This window comes from Haliotis rubra, unplaced genomic scaffold, assembly GCF_003918875.1.
Source record: "Haliotis rubra isolate DU_JTF1 unplaced genomic scaffold, ASM391887v1 Scf232, whole genome shotgun sequence".
Classification (NCBI taxonomy): domain Eukaryota; kingdom Metazoa; phylum Mollusca; class Gastropoda; order Lepetellida; family Haliotidae; genus Haliotis; species Haliotis rubra.
This window is the reverse complement of record NW_025766359.1, coordinates 466,670-484,929: the sequence shown is the minus strand read 5'-3', so window position 1 is coordinate 484,929 and position 18,260 is coordinate 466,670. Positions and strand designations below refer to the sequence as shown.

General features: G+C 41.5%; 1 protein-coding gene across 2 annotated transcripts in view; it reads right to left on the bottom strand.

The window, feature by feature from the left end:
* Positions 1–5: 5 nt before the first annotated feature.
* LOC124278154 (prostatic acid phosphatase-like) overlaps positions 6–18,260 on the bottom strand; it is a 21,373-nt gene continuing 3,118 nt past the window's right edge. The window contains exons 5-11 of one of the 2 annotated variants that reach the window (XM_046713888.1): positions 17,938–18,033; positions 17,071–17,157; positions 14,867–14,987; positions 14,112–14,197; positions 2,877–3,048; positions 1,603–1,734; positions 6–1,072 (exon numbers count right to left, since the gene is read on the bottom strand). In XM_046713888.1, coding sequence (XP_046569844.1) covers positions 903–1,072; positions 1,603–1,734; positions 2,877–3,048; positions 14,112–14,197; positions 14,867–14,987; positions 17,071–17,157; positions 17,938–18,033 — 864 coding nt within the window. In that variant the 3' untranslated portion in view covers positions 6–902. The remainder of the gene's footprint in view (positions 1,073–1,602; positions 1,735–2,876; positions 3,049–14,111; positions 14,198–14,866; positions 14,988–17,070; positions 17,158–17,937; positions 18,034–18,260) is intronic. The other variant, XM_046713889.1, reaches the window with a different exon arrangement.

The following is an 18,260-nucleotide window of genomic DNA, read 5'->3' as shown; positions in this document are numbered from 1 at the left end:
CTCAGCAATATTCCACAGGACAGCAGTCTGTAAACAACGGAGTCTGGAATACATCAATGCAGAGATGTCAGGCCAGGATATTGTTTCTGTGTCTACCCGCATGCAGTAGAACCTGTATGCAACACTTGATTTGCTCTGCTCAGTGGTGAACACACTGAATGTACTGTACATTTTGGAACAGTTTCTTCAAATGGATTCTTGTATTCATTAGTTTCAATGTTTCCACTGTGCCAAAACAACTTACATGATGTGAGCAGGGCTGGAGTTTTCAATAACTCTGTTTATTAAAGTTTTTCTCCTTTAAATTTTTTGTTCATAATAAAACTATATAATGTATAAACTATTTGGGGGAATAATATAAACAACAAATGTCAAAAAGATGATTATCATTTGGGCCAGATGTCATAAAGTCTTAATATGTTCCGAACTTAAATGTGAAATAGATGTTAAGCTGGACAAATCACCATAGTTAGTATTTAACTATGCTGACATAAAATTCAATTCAACTTTTAAAAAATGCACTTTACACAGCAGATGAAGCATTTCTGAAGCATTTCATTACTGAAATCAGTTATCATTACTCAAATCAGTTATCATTACTCAAATCAGAAATCATTACAGAAGGGTCAGATAACTCTTCAAACAAATTCTTATCCACATCTTTGCTTCTATAAACATTTGATGATAACAAACCTTTCCAAAACAGAAAAACAAATTCTTATGCATATGTGATAAACTAAATGGAACTCTTCTGAAACAATCAACAAAATCTGGAATGTGAAAAAAAATATAGTCATATGAACAGAAAATATCAATGATATTTTCCCTCACCAATATTATGCAACAAGACAAGATTGCGTCTCCATAACAAAACAGTAAACTACCTGCTGTGACTTTCAGCATCAGGCCACAAGCTCATCTTCATCTGTGTTGTTTTCAGGACTGTGAAGTAGCTGGCAATAGTTGATGACACGCTTGCTGAGCTTGTGGCGGTGTCGGTGGAGGAAGTACATGGCAACAACAACAACAGCAAGGAGGACGAAGGCACCAGCTGTTGCCAGTGGTACCACATCTGAAGAAGTGTTGGTGAATGGTATGATACAAGAGTCAGCAATGTCAGCTCAACAAATAGCTCATGAATATACATAACATAAGCAAACTACTAATAGGGTCAACTACCTATCATGACAACAAAGATTCCTTGATAATGATTTGTTAAAATTAGATATCTAATTCCATTCATTACTTGAAAATCAACATGCCTCTTCACACAAAAATGTTGTGCATAAAACACTGATTAATGAGCCTACGCATCACTGAATATAACAATGGCCTCTGATAACCCATTAGAATGATATGTTTGATAACAGAACAACAGCTTATCAAGCAGGTTGAAAAGTGTTTCAGATTTTATGTGAAACACACAGTAAACACTGATTCAAGGTTACATGATCTGTGGTCGCAAAAATGAGCAAATCTAGCATTCCAACAATCAGGGCATTATGGTAGGTACCAGGGAGATAACTCTGCCAGGCAAATGTCTGTGCCTCAGATAATCAGTTGCTGCTACATTCCACAATCAAAGTCGGACAAGTCACTTACAACTGTTAGGGGTGGAGGTGGCTCCTGTTGCAGCTTGGGTGGACCCACACAAGGAAGCCCGAGACTCCGCCTCCAGTGTCACATTACTCAACAGTCTGTGGAAGGTGGCAATAGGGCACAGTGTGGCACAACCTGCAGACAGAGACAAAATAAGGACAAAACCTGATGGTACCAGTACCACATGAACATCCACCGAACCTGAGTGTGTATGTACAACAAATACCTTTCAGATACCCCCAGTGGTGAAAACACAAGCCACGTTTTACTGACACATGGCAGATATCGGATACGGTTCACTGACACATGGCAGATATTGGATACGGTTCACTGACACATGGCAGATATTGGATATGTTTCACTGACACATAGCAGATATTGGATATGATTCACTGACACATAACAGATATTGGATATGATTCACTGACACATGGCAGATATTGGATATGATTGACACATGGCAGATATTGGATACGTTTCACTGACACATAGCAGCTATTGGATATGATTCACTGACACATAGCAGATATTGGATACGTTTCACTGACACATGGCAGATATTGGATACGATTCACTGACACATGGCAGATATTGGATACGTTTCACTGACACATAGCAGATATTGGATACGTTTCACTGACACAGCAGATATTGGATCCATTTCACTGACACATGGCAGATATTGGATACGTTTCACTGACACAGCAGATATTGGATACGGTTCACTGACACTTGGCAGATATTGGATATGGTTCACTGACACATTGCAGGTATTGGATACGTTTCACTGACACAGCAGATATTGGATACGTTTCACTGACACAGCAGATATTGGATACGTTTCACTGACACAGCAGATATTGGATACGTTTCACTGACACATAGCAGATATTGGATACGTTTCACTGACACATGGCAGATATTGGATACGATTCACTGACACATAGCAGATATTGGATACGTTTCACTGACACATGGCAGATATTGGATACGATTCACTGAGACATTGCAGGTATCGGGCATGTTTCGCAAGAAGTCTGCATTTAGTATGATTTACTCTCACAGTAATGTGATGTAGTCATTATGAAACTGGAAGCCTGATTGTTCACCTACTGACCTAACGCAGTGTCTATATCCAGTGATTCCAGTGCTACTGCCCATGTTGAACACGTTCCTTCCCATGTCCCTTCTCTCATCACACTGCAGGGTTCCACCTATGTAAGCTCCAACTATTATAAAGGAGCTTTAACACTTTGGACCATGTATCTGTTACTCACCTGGTATTGTCAGAGTGTAGGGAGGAGCTGCTGTGTCATTTCTGTACAAGACTTTGACAAAGAATAGGTTGTTCCTGTGATACAGCTCCAGCATCACGCAGGCAGTGTATGGAGGCTGGATGGAATTGAATACTCCAAGTGCTGACAGAAAAGCAATGATGTTGCTATCATGCTGAAAAGAGAGGTAAGTATTCTTAAGCTCTTTCTTTCTGAATTTCCTTTAGGAATAATCCTGGTTTGTATGTGAGGGAGAAAATTATTAAAATCTAAATATTTTGGATATTTAAATACTTACCTTACCATAGGTCTTATGCATATTACCTTAAGCTCCGCTTAGAAGATTCATTGATTCGCCATTCTCTAGAATGGCTGCCTCAGGTATCTACGAGTGTATAGGCACGGAAGTGACGTGGTCTCCCCTCTCGCACAAGCGCGGTCTATCAAAAAATCACTTTTACTGACCAGGTCCGAAGAGTCCAGAGAGGGGAGGAGCATCCAGCGTTGGGAGGAAGTTACCGCCCTATGGTAAGGTATTTAAATATCTAAAATATTTAGATTTTAATAAATTTTTAACTTACCTTACCATAGGTCTTATGCATATGGATTCGACACTAGGGCGGCGGTGTCGGGCTCCAGAGAACCGTCCTAAGACCACATGCCAAGAGCAACCAAAGAGAACTAACTGAGTCGACAGGCTGAAACAGGAGGCGCCTGTAACAGGAAACAGATAGTAATCCAAGCAAACCCTAAGGAAAACAAACACATCCAGGGCGTAACTTAACCTTAAGACCAAAAAGGTAAGAAGAAGAAGTTACCTAATGGGCGGTAGGTCGGGTGAGCTGCTGGGCAACCACCAGAGCACCAAAGGATTGCAGCACTTCCACATCCTCGACGGCCAAATCCCGCAGGTAGTGGCTAGCGAAGACAGTAGAGGATTTCCAGAAGCATCCCTCCTTGATGGCTGGAACGGTGCAGTTCCTATGGAGAGCCATAGTGGACGCCAGGGCTCTTATCTCGTGCGGGTTATTGGCTGTAGGATGAGGCTGTGCATCGAAGGCGGCAAGGATGGTCGTACGTACCAAGAGGGAAATAGTATTCCTATTAACTTCCCTTTAGCCGCCGAGGAAAAGGGAATAAACAGTTTCTTGCAAGACTGCCTCTTGGATGATGACTTGGCAAGATACATCTTAAGAGCCCTCACAGGACAAAGCAGCTCTTCCTCAGCGTCATGTGGTCCTAGAATGGAAGGCAAAGGAGGAATGGAAGACATTCTGTCCGGCTGTCCTGGTAGCTGATTCTAAACCACAAAATCCCAAAGCAGTCCCAGATGAACAGGACCATGTCGCGACTCCTCAAAACGCACCCTGGTGACATCTAAAGCGTGGATCTCACTGCCCCTAGCCGCCGTAGCCAGGGCCAAGAGAAAAGCTGTTTTCCTGGAGAGATTCTCGAAAGAAGCAGAGTCCAAGGGCTCGTAAGGCGGACCTCTCAGATGCCGAAGAACGATTTTAAGGTCCCAAGCAGGAGGACGACACTTTGCCTTCTGGTCCTCCAGCTTGAACGCTTTAAGTTAAGCGATGAGTTCCGGCACCTTGGAAATCTTCTTGTCACACTTGACTGCCAACACAGAGTTAAGAGCCGACAAATACGTTCCTATAGTGTTACCCTTGAGAGGCCAGGACTTCCGAAGGAAAAGAAGGAAATCTGCTATAAACTGAGGAGAGGCTTTTAACGGGTCCTTGGATTTCTGTGCACAAAACTTCTCAAAAGAAATCCACTTATAGAGTGACATAGAGTGACCTAGTGGAAACTCGATGAGCACAAGCAATAACCTTAGCAATGCCTGTGGAGAAGCCCTTAGCCTTTAGCGCCCTTTGCAGATGATCCAACCAAACAGATGAAATCGGGTCGGATCGGGATGCAGCTGTCGAGTGTGCGGATGTCTGAGCAGATGAGGCCACTCTGGCAACTGTAGCGGATTTCTTCCGGCGAGAGGGCGCAGATCCGGAAACCAAGTTCTGGTTGGCCACAAAGGCGCGACCAAAAGCAGACGAATCGCCACTCTCTGCTTGACCTTTGCTAACACTGCTGGCAGCAGAACTGGTGGTGGAAAGGCGTATGCGTCCAGACCTCCCACGACAAGGACATGGCGTCGACTGCCTATGCCGCTGGATCTGGAATTGGAGACATGTACAACGGCAGCTGTTTGTTGAACTGGGTCACAAACAGGTCGCTCAGAGGGCGACCATAACTGTGGCATAGAAGGTTGAACGCTTCTGGATGTAGCATCCACTCTGTTGGCGATGGCTTGCCTGGCCTTGAGAGAGCGTCTGCTAGAACGTTCTTGCAAACTGGGATGTGCCGGGCTCTGGCTCTGATGCCATTATTGGTCTGCTCCAACAACCGTTTGGACCTGGTTGTTCCCTGGTTGCGAATCAACCACACCACCGTAGAATTCTCCGACCCTATCAGGAGCCTGGTGTTCCACAGCAGAGGAATCCAATGTCGAACCACTAGAATGACTGCTTGGAACCCCAAGTTGTTGATATGCCAGCCTAGTTCGTCGGCGGACCACAGCGCCGAGGTGGTCTGGTCCCTGAAGTGTGCACCCCAACCCTGAAGAGACGCGTTACGAAAAGTTCGTGATCCACCAGCGGAGGTAAGCGAGGAGATGTAGAGGCAGGAGGAATCTTGACTGAAGATCGTCTGCCTGGATGTAAGGCAAGAGGAAGCGCTGTAACAGCCGGAGCATCAGACGACCTCTGAGCGTCAAGTCCTGGGCTGAGGTGAGGAGGCCTTAGAGGGACTGTCACTCCCTGAGCATGAGTGGCTGGGACAGACCTCGGCTGGCGAAATTGACAATCTTCCTCCAGCGATCCTGCGGAACCCTGACTAGGTCGCAGTGAGTCAGGAATAACCCCCCTATGAACGTCAGTTCCTGGGACGGCTCCAGGTGCGATTTGTCTGTGTTGATAATCCACCCCAGTTGCTCCAGAAGATGCATGGCGAAAGTCATCTGTCTGCGAAGCAACTGAGGATCGCGGTGGTTCATGAGGCAGTCGTCTATATAAGGGTCCAAATCGATGCCCCTGAGATGGAGAAACCGGGTGATCAGCGAGGTAATCCGAGTAAAAAGCCACGGGGCAGTTGAAATTCCAAACAGAAGCACTTTCCACTGGTAATGGGAACCGTTGAAAAAGAACCTAAGGTACTTCCTGTGACGACAGTAAATGGGCACATGTAAGTACGCATCCTGGAGGTCGAGGCTGGCCAGCTAGGTCCTGGGCGCAAGCTTGGCACGAAGCTGTTCCAGGGATATCATCCGGAAATGAGGCGGCTCCGACAGGTAAAGGTGGTTGAAAACTACCATGTTGTGAATCATGCGCATTTTCCCTGAGTCTTTCTCTGGAACCTGAAGGATGGGTGAGTAGAACCCCGGGGACTGTTGGGGGTCTAGCACTGTCTCTATAGCTTGCTTGTCTGGCAAAGTCTGGATGTTGTCTGCAAGCAGTAGCTGTTGGTCTGGAGCATACACGCGTGACTGGGGCGTTGTAGTCCGAGGCGGCGACACAGTGATTGGCAGCTTGTAGCCGGTCTTGAGAATGTTGGTCACAAACGGATCTTCCAGGATTGTCCAATTGGGCCAAAAGATCCCTAGTCTCCCTCCCGCCTACTGGTGTAGACCGAACTGGCACGGCTGGGGGCAGGAGGTCCCAGTCGTGTTGGTTCAATCCTCGACGTATTGTCTTCAGTAAGATCCCTGATGATTTTTGGATAGACCACGCTAACGCGAGAGGGGAGATCACATCACTTCCGTGCCTATACACTCGTAGATACCTGAGGCAGCCATTCTAGAGAATGGTGAATCAACGACTGTCTGATCTCTTCTAAGCGGAGCTTAAGGTAATATGCATAAGACCTATGGTAAGGTAAGTAAAAATATAGGAAATAAAAATGGACATTCTAGTTTCTAAAAGACATGAAAATAGCAATGAATAAGTTACATACAGATGTTTCAAAATATTTCTCTCTCCGAGGGAATTGCTTTCATCCTTAATTTTATTTTATTTGTTTTCATTAATCTATTGCTACAGGGGCTGAGATGCATGAATGAATGTTTTAGAAAAAAACAGTGCATTTGTTATCTCAACTGATCACAGAGAAATACGAACTAATGATGAAATAATGTCTGATTTATTTCCAAGCATTAATTTAAGTAAATTTCTGCTGAGTACACATAAATCATTGGCCCATTGGTTAACTGAGTGAGTACTTACTGCTGACTACACATAAATCATTGGCCCATTGGTTAACTGAGTGAGTATTTACTGCTGAGAACACATAAATCATTGGCCCATTGGTTAACTGAGTGAGTACTTACTGCTGACTTCACATAAATCATTGGCCTATTGCTTAACTGAGTGAGTACTCACTGCTGAGAACACATAAATCATTGGCCCATTGGTTAACTGAGTGAGTACTTACTGCTGAGAACACATAAATCATTGGCCCATCGGTTAACTGAATGAGTACTTACTGCTGAGTACACATAAATCATTGGCCCATTGGTTAACTGAGTGAGTACTCTTATTGGTTAACTGAGTGAGTACTTACTGCTGACTACACATAAATCATTGGCCCATTGGTTAACTGAGTGAGTACTTACTGCTGACTACACATAAATCATTGGCCCATTGGTTAACTGAGTGAGTACTTACTACTGAGAACACATAAATCATTGGCCCATTGGTTAACTGAGTGAGTACTTACTGCTGAGAACACATAAAGCGTTGGCCCATTCGTTAACTGACTGAGAACTTACTGCTGAGTACACATAAATCATTGGCCTATTGGTTAACTGAGTGAGTACTCTTATTGGTTAACTGACTGAGTATTTACTGCTGAGAACACATCAAGCATTGGCCCATCGGTTAACTGACTGAGTACTTACTGCTGACTACACATAAAGCATTGGCCCATTGGTTAACTGAGTGAGTACTTACTGCTGAGAACACAAAAAGCATTGGTCCATTGTTTAACTGAGTGAGTACTCACTGCTGAGAACACTTAAATCATTGGCCTATTGGTTAACTGAGTGAGTACTTCCTGTTGAGAACACATAAAGCATTGGCCCATTGGTTAACTGAGTGAGTACTTACTGCTGAGTACACATAAATCATTGGCCTATTGGTTAACTGAGTGAGTACTCTTATTGGTTAACTGAGTGAGTACTCACTGCTGAGAACACTTAAATCATTGGCCCATTGGTTAATTGAGTGAGTACTTACTGCTGAGATCACATAAAGCATTGGTCCATTGGTTAACTGAGTGAGTACTTACTGCTGAGTACACATAAATCATTGGCCTATTGGTTAACTGAGTGAGTACTCTTATTGGTTAACTGAGTGAGTACTTACTGCTGAGAACAGATAAATCATTGGCCCATTGGTTAACTGAGTGAGTACTTACTGCTGAGTACACATAAATCATTGGCCCATTGGTTAACTGAGTGAGTACTTACTGCTGAGAACACATAAAGCCTTGGCCCATTGGTTAACTGAGTGAGTACTTACTGCTGAGTACACATAAATCATTGGCCCATTGGTTAACTGAGTGAGTACTTACTGCTGAGAACACATAAAGCCTTGGCCCATCGGTTAACTGACTGAGTACTTACTGCTGAGTACACATAAATCATTGGCGTATTGGTTAACTGAGTGAGTACTCTTATTGGTTAACTGTGTGAGTACTTACTGCTGACTACACATAAATCATTGGCCCATTGGTTAACTGAGTGAGTACTTACTGCTGAGTACACATAAATCATTGGCCCATTGGTTAACTGAGTGAGTACTCTTATCGGTTAACTGAGTGAATACTTACTGCTGAGAACACATAAATCATTGGCCCATTGGTTAACTGAGTGAGTATTTACTGCTGAGAACACATAAAGCATTGGCCCATCGGTTAACTGACTGAGTACTTACTGCTGAGTTCACATAAATCATTGGCCCATTGGCTAACTGAGTGAGTACTTACTGCTGAGAACAGATAAAGCATTGGCCCATTGGTTAACTGAGTGAGTACTTACTGCTGAGAACACATAAATCATTGGCCCATTGGTTAACTGAGTGAGTACTTACTGCTGACTACACATAAATCATTGGCCCATTGGTTAACTGAGTGAGTACTTACTGCTGACCACACATAAAGCATTGGCCCATCGGTTAACTGAGTGAGTACTCACTGCTGAGAACACTTAAATCATTGGCCCATTGGCAAACTGAGTGAGTACTTACTGCTGAGAACACATAAAGCATTGGCCCATTGGTTAACTGAGTGAGTACTTACTGCTGAGAACACATAAAGCATTGGCCCATTGGTTAACTGATTGAGTACTCACAGCTGAGAACACTTAAATCATTGGCCCATTGGTTAACTGAGTGAGTACTTACTGCTGAGAACACATAAAGCATTGGCCCATTGGTTAACTGACTGAGTACTTACTGCTGACTACACATAAATCATTGGCCTATTGGTTAACTGAGTGAGTACTCTTATTGGTTAACTGAGTGAGTACTTACTGCTGACTACACATAAATCATTGGCCCATTGGTTAACTGAGTGAGTACTTACTGCTGAGAACACATAAAGCATTGGCCCATTTGTTAACTGAGTGAGTACTTACTGCTGAGATCACATAAATCATTGGCCCATTGGTTAACTGATGAGTACTTACAGCTGAGAACACATAATGCATTGGCCCATCAGTTAACTGACTGAGTACTCACTGCTGACTACACATAAATCATTGGCCTATTGGTTAACTGAGTGAGTACTTACTGCTGAGAACACATAAAGCATTGGCCCATTGGTTAACTGAGTGAGTACTCACGCCTGAGAACACTTAAATCATTGGCCCATTGGTTAACTGAGTGAGTACTTACTGCTGAGAACACATAAATCATTGGCCCATTGGTTAACTGAGTGAGTACTTACTGTTGACTACACATAAATCATTGGCCCATTGGTTAACTGAGTGAGAACTTACTGCTGACTACACATATATTGTTGGCCAATTGGTTAACTGAGTGAGTACTTACTGCTGAGTACACATAAATCATTGGCCTATTGGTTAACTGAGTGAGTACTTACTGCTGAGTACACATAAATCATTGGCCTATTGGTTAACTGAGTGAGTACTTACTGCTGAGAACACATAAAGCATTGGCCCATCGGTTAACTGAGTGAGTACTTACTGCTGAGTACACATAAATCATTGGCCTATTGGTTAACTGACTGAGTACTCTTATTGGTTAACTGAGTGAGTACTTACTGCTGACTACACATAAATCATTGGCCCATTGGTTAACTGAGTGACTACTTACTGCTGACTACACATAAATCATTGGCCTATTGGTTAACTGAGTGAGTACTCTTATTGGTTAACTGAGTGAGTACTTACTGCTGACTACACATAAATCATTGGCCCATTGGTTAACTGAGTGAGTACTTACTGCTGAGAACACATAAAGCATTGGCCCATTGGTTAACTGAGTGAGTACTTACTGCTGAGATCACATAAATCATTGGCCCATTGGTTAACTGAGTGAGTACTTACTGCTGAGAACACATAAATCATTGGCCCATCAGTTAACTGACTGAGTACTTACTGCTGACTACACATAAATCATTGGCCTATTGGTTAACTGAGTGAGTACTTACTGCTGAGAACACATAAAGCATTGGCCCATTGGTTAACTGAGTGAGTACTTACTGCTGAGAACACATAAATCATTGGCCCATTGGTTAACTGAGTGAGTACTTACTGCTGAGAACACATAAATCATTGGCCCATTGGTTAACTGAGTGAGTACTTACTGCTGACTACACATAAATCATTGGCCCATTGGTTAACTGAGTGAGAACTTACTGCTGACTACACATAATATTGGCCCATTGGTTAACTGAGTGAGTACTTACTGCTGAGTACACATAAATCATTGGCCTATTGGTTAACTGAGTGAGTACTTACTGCTGAGTACACATAAATCATTGGCCTATTGGTTAACTGAGTGAGTACTTACTGCTGAGAACACATAAAGCATTGGCCCATCGGTTAACTGAGTGAGTACTTACTGCTGAGTACACATAAATCATTGGCCTATTGGTTAACTGACTGAGTACTAAAGCATTGGCCCATTGGTTAACTGAGTGAGTACTTACTGCTGACTACACATAAATCATTGGCCCATTGGTTAACTGAGTGACTACTTACTGCTGAGTACACATAAATCATTGGCCCATTGGTTAACTGAGTGAGTACTTACTGCTGAGAACACATAAATCATTGGCCTATTGGTTAACTGAGTGAGTACTTACTGCTGACTACACATAAATCATTGGGCCATTGTTTAACTGAGTGAGTACTTACTGCTGAGAACACATAAAGCGTTGGCCCATTGGTTAACTGACTGAGTACTTACTGCTGAGTACACATAAATCATTGGCCTATGGTTAACTGAGTGAGTACTCTTATTGGTTAACTGACTGAGTACTTACTGCTGAGAACACATAAATCATTGGCCCATTGGCTAACTGAGTGAGTACTTACTGCTGAGAACACATAAAGCATTGGCCCATTGGTTAACTGAGTGAGTACTTACTGCTGACTACACATAAATCATTGGCCCATTGTTTAACTGAGTGAGTACTTACTGCTGAGTACACATATATCATTGGCCCATTGATTAACTGAGTGAGTACTTACTGCTGACTACACATAAATCATTGGCCCATTGGTTCACTGAGTGAGTACTTACTGCTGACTACACATAAATCGTTGGCCAATTGGTTCACTGAGTGAGTACTTACTGCTGAGTACACATAAATCATTGCCCTATTGGTTAACTGAGTGAGTACTTACTGCTGACTACACATAAATCATTGGCCTATTGGTTAACTGAGTGAGTACTTACTGCTGAGTACACATAAATCATTGGCCCATTGGTTAACTGAGTGAGTACTTACTGCTGACTACACATAAATCATTGGCCAATTGGTTAACTGAGTGAGTACCTACTACTGAGAACACATAAATCATTGGCCCATTGGTTAACTGAGTGAATACTTACTAATGAGAACACATAAAGCATTGGCCCATCAGTTAACTGAGTGAGTACTTACTGCTGAGTACACATAAATCATTGGCCTATTGGTTAACTGAGTGAGTGTTTGATTTGGTTAACTGACTGAGTACTTACTGCTGAGAACACATAAATCATTGGCCCATTGGTTAACTGAGTGAGTATTTACTGCTGACAACACATAAAGCATTGGCCTTTTGGTTAACTGAGTGAGTACTTACTGCTGAGAACACATAAATCATTGGCCCATTGGTTAACTGAGATAGTACTTACTGCTGAGGACACATAAAGCATTGGCCCATTGGTTGACTGAGTAAGTACTTACTGCTGAGAACACATAAATCATTGGCCCATCGGTTAACTGAGTGAGTACTTACTGCTGAGTACACATAAATCATCATCCATTTGTTAACTGAGTGAGTACTTACTGCTGAGAACACATAAATCATTGGCCCATTGGTTAACTGAGTGAGTACTTACTGCTGAGTACACATAAATCATTGGCCTATTGGTTAACTGAGTGAGTACTTACTGCTGAGTACACATAAATCAGCATCCATTGGTTAACTGAGTGAGTACTTACTGCTGACTACACATAAATCATTGGCCCATTGGCTAACTGAGTGAGTACTTACTGCTGAGAACACATAAATCATTGGCCCATTGGTTAACTGAGTGAGTACTTACTGCTGAGAACACATAAATCATTGGCCCATTGGTTAACTGAGTGAGTACTTACTGCTGACTACACATAAATCATTGGCCCATTGGTTAACTGAGTGAGTACTTACTGCTGACCACACATAAAGCATTGGCCCATCGGTTAACTGAGTGAGTACTCACTGCTGAGAACACTTAAATCATTGGCCCATTGGTAAACTGAGTGAGTACTTACTGCTGAGAACACATAAAGCATTGGCCCATTGGTTAACTGAGTGAGTACTTACTGCTGATAACACATAAAGCATTGGCCCATTGGTTAACTGAGTGAGTACTTACTGCTGAGAACACATAAATCATTGGCCCATTGGTTAACTGAGTGAGTACTTACTGCTGAGAACACATAAATCATTGCCCCATTGGTTAACTGAGTGAGTACTTACTGCTGAGTACACATAAATCATTGGCCTATTGGTTAACTGAGTGAGTACTTACTGCTGAGTACACATAAATCAGCATCCATTGGTTAACTGAGTGAGTACTTACTGCTGACTACACATAAATCATTGGCCCACTGGCTAACTGAGTGAGTACTTACTGCTGAGAACACATAAATCATTGGCCCATTGGTTAACTGAGTGAGTACTTACTGCTGAGAACACATAAATCATTGGCCCATTGGTTAACTGAGTGAGTACTTACTGCTGACTACACATAAATCATTGGCCTATTGGTTAACTGAGTGAGTACTTACTGCTGAGAACACATAAAGCATTGGCCCATCCGTTAACTGAGTGAGTACTTACTGCTGAGAACACATAAAGCATTGGCCCATTGGTTAACTGAGTGAATACTTACTGCTGAGTACACATAAAGCATTGGCCAATTGGTTAACTGAGTGAGTACTTACTGCTGAGTACACATAAATCATTGGCCCATTGGTTAACTGAGTGAGTACTTACTGCTGAGTACACATAAATCATTGGCCCATTGGTTAACTGAGTGAGTACTTACTGCTGAGAACACATAAAGCATTGGCCCATTGTTTAACTGAGTGAGTACTCACTGCTGAGAACACATAAAGCATTGGCCCATTGGTTAACTGAGTGAGTACTTACTGCTGAGAACACATAAATCATTGGCCCATTGGTTAACTGAGTGAGTACTTACTGCTGACTACACATAAATCATTGGCCCATTGGTTAACTGAGTGAGTACTTACTGCTGTCTACACATAAATCATTGGCCCATTGGTTCACTGAGTGAGTACTTACTGCTGACTACACATAAATCGTTGGGCAATTGGTTAACTGAGTGAGTACTTACTGCTGAGTACACATAAATCATTGCCCTATTGGTTAACTGAGTGAGTACTTACTGCTATGTACACATAAATCATCATCCATTGGTTAACTGAGTGAGTACTTACTGCTGAGTACACATACAACTTCATCTGACTGTCAGGGTCAATCAACTTGAGTTTGATGTTAGACATCATCTTCTCAAGAAGGGGACCTAGAAAGGAACATGTAAACAAACTATCAAGGAATGGAAACTGATGATACCTTCCAAGTAGGGTGTTATGTTTAGAAACTGAAGAATTTCTCACATGTATCTGGAACAATACCACACATGACATACTGACATTCATTGGGAAATGGCTTGGTAGTGTTCACCTAGGCTTGGTCACCCACTACTGTAAACAACTGTCCTTGAAACAAGCTACACACTAAACACTTGCCATCAGTTCTATAGACAGCTCATGCCACATGTGTCATATGTGTTCCAGCAGGACATTGACCAGAAGGTGTTTAACACCTGCCACAACAAATATTTCTGTGTGAGTTACCTAATGTTTAAAGTAACTGAATACATATTTTATGCATTAACATCTCATTTCATTTTCATGTGGTTGCAAGGCAAATGAAAGTCATATAAGGTCACTAGTTTCGTGCTACTGATAATCACACATATGGTGACGAACTAATGAAGAGATGGGGTGTAAGTTTTGGGATCCCGATGCAGCACACATATATTACCTGGTGGTTTAACTGAACTTAAGGGTTCAAACCGAATACACTTGGAAATTGGTCTTACCAGTGGGAAGTTAAAGTCAGCTTACACTTGTCCTGGGTATAGGCAACAATATGTTTCAACCCCTTACCAACCTACAATGTCACTCACCTGCACCCAACTTCTGTATTTCTGACGTTGGGTAAGCAAAGGCTGATGACAGATTGTAAACATTCATCAGAAGTAGAATTTCCGGGTTCATCCAAGAAGGCTGTTTGAGATCATGGCGCATCTGAATAAACAACACCATTAATGACATCAGCAACACCACTCACCAGTAACCATAACAACTACCAATAGTGAAACCACCTCATCTCAAGCATATTGTGGAAGAGCATTTGTTTCTAATCAAACACTCTACACTATGCACAAATACATGATCTTTATCATCATCAATCTTCTTTATCCAGAATACTGTAAGTCTACAGACACTACAACATGCAAATAAAGGTACATTTACAAAACACTAATGAAAAGTAACTTAAAATTTGTGTTTCCAAATTTACAGTGTGATAAAAATATCTCAATACATTCCTATGCACAGTTGACATAAGATGAATAAGTTTACGTTATTCCTCAAGCAAAGTACATCTAATGACCCAAAACACATTTTTAAGGTTTGTTTGAAAAAGCTGTTCCGCACCTGTCATAACTGTGCAGTAAAACACATAATAAACTTCCATGATAATACTGTGTAACTAAAGCCTCACACCACACTGTGTAGCTAAAGCCTCACACTACACTGTGTAACTAAAGAATCACACCACACTGTGTAACTACAACCTTACACCACACTGTGTAACTAAAGCCTTTCACTACACTGTGTAACTAAAGCCTTACACCACAGTGTGCAACTTAAGCCTTTCACTACACTGTGTAACTAAAGCCTTACACCACACTTTGTAACTAAAGCCCTTCACTACACTGTGTAACTTAAGCCTTTCACTACACTGTGTAACCACAGCCTTTCACTACACTGTGTAACTAAAGCCTTACACCACACTGTGTAACTACAGCCTTCACTACACTGTGTAACTAAAGCCTTACACCAGTGTGTAAGCTAAAGCCTTTCACTACACTGTGTAACTAAAGCCTTACACTACACTGTGTAACTAAAGCCTTACACCACAGTGTGTAACTACAGCCTTCACTACACTGTGTAACTAAAGCCTTACACCACAGTGTGTAACTAAAGCCTTTCACTACACTGTGTAACTAAAGCCTTACACCAGTGTGTAACTAAAGCCTTACACCAGTGTGTAAACTAAAGCCTTACACTACACTGTGTAACTAAAGCCTTACACCACACTGTGTAACTAAAGCCTTACACCACAGTGTGTAACTAAAGCCTTACACTACACTGTGTAACTAAAGCCTTACACCACAGTGTGTAACTAAGACTACATAATGTTACTGACACTACACAGTGTTACTGAGACTACATAATGTTACTGACACTACACAGTGTTACTGACACTACACAATGTTACTGACACTACACTGTGTTACTGACAATACACAATGTTACTGACACTACACAGTGTTACTGACACTACACAGTGTTACTGTCACTAGACAGTGTTACTGACATTACACAATGTTACTGACACTACACAGTGTTACTGACACTACACAGTGTTACTGACACTACAGTGTTACTGACACTACAATGTTACTGACACTACACAATGATACTGACACTACACAGTGTTACTGACACTACACAGAGTTACTGACACTACACAGTGTTACTGACACTACACAAAGATACTGACACTACACAGTGTTACTGACACTACACTGTGTTACTTACATTACACAGTGTTACTGACACTACACAATGATACTGACACTACAGTGTTACTGACACTACACAAAGATACTGACACTACACAATGCTACTGACACTACAGTGTTACTGACACTACACAATGTTACTGACACTACACAGTGTTACTGACACTACACAATGTTAATGACACTACACAGTGTTACTGATACTGCACACTACACAGTGTTACTGACACTACACAATGTTACTGACACTACACAGTGTTACTGACACTACACAGTGTTACTGACACTACAGTGTTACTAACACTACAATGTTACTGAGACTACACAATGTTACTGACACTACACAGTGTTACTGACACTACACAATGTTACTGACACTACAGTGTTACTGACACTACACAGTATTACTGACTCTACACAGTGTTACTGACACTACACAGTGTTACTGACGCTACACAGTGTTACTGACACTACACAGCGTCACTGACACTACAGTGTTACTGACAGCTGACACTAACCTCACAGTACAATGCATCAGCTATCCTCAGTATGTTGGTCTCGTCAACCTTCCACCCAGTGAACCTGCTCAGGTACTTGAACATTTTCTTGAAAAACAACAGAGTTCTAGCTAACATGTGGATCGGGCAATGTAAGATTTACAAGTTACATGTACATACGAAGCAAAACAGACACTAAACATTTACATACATAACTTCATGTGTCACGTATCTCCAAACACGTATATGGTCACTTTACATTATTAGACGTATTATTTTTACATTTACATCAATCACTTTACAGTATTCCATCTATTACTTTACATTATTCCATCTATTACTTTACATTATTCCATCTATCACTTTACATTATTCCATCAATCACTTTACATTATTCCATCTATTACTTTACATTATTCCATCTATCACTTTACATTATTCCATCTATCCCTTTACATTATTCCATCAATCACTTTACATTATTCCATCTATTACTTAACATCATTCCATCTATTACTTCACATTACTTTATATAATTCTCTCCATCACTCTACATTATTCCATCTTTACTTTACACTATTCCATCTGTAACTAACTTTATATTATTACTTCTATCACTTAACAATGAAATGGCATTACCCTGTTGTTATAGCTTGATATGAGAAGTTATTAAATGACTTTCCAAATTCAATGGCATCAATAACTTAATGATAAACTTCAGGTAAGGAGAAACTCCACTTTCAGTTGGAGTATTTACAGCACTTCACTGAAAAGTTAGAAGTAAAGATTGCAAATGGTTTCACTCAGTAAAATACTTTTAAGTACAACTTTGGCTAATTGCTAAAAACCTCCAGCACTACCCCAGGGAACATTTCACTGCTATGTTACCTTACAGTGGTTGAGAAAACCTCCCCATGCGGAGGATGTGCTCCTCCATTCTTGTTTTAGGCTCTCCTTAAGAGGGCAGGGAGCCATGGACAACAGCTGTGAAAATAGGAACCGGATCAAGTGTAAACCATATGGAGTGAATCAGTGAAAATATGTTTATGAACATGTAAAGCAACATATTTTTTATTCCAAACTTTGAAGGCAACAAAGAAGTTGATTTCATCAATACTTAATTACACACTTTGAATGAAAAAATGACAGGAAACAGCTTGTGCTGATCTCATCTTTGGCCGCTGTAGAAATATGCTTGCAAACTTTCAGCT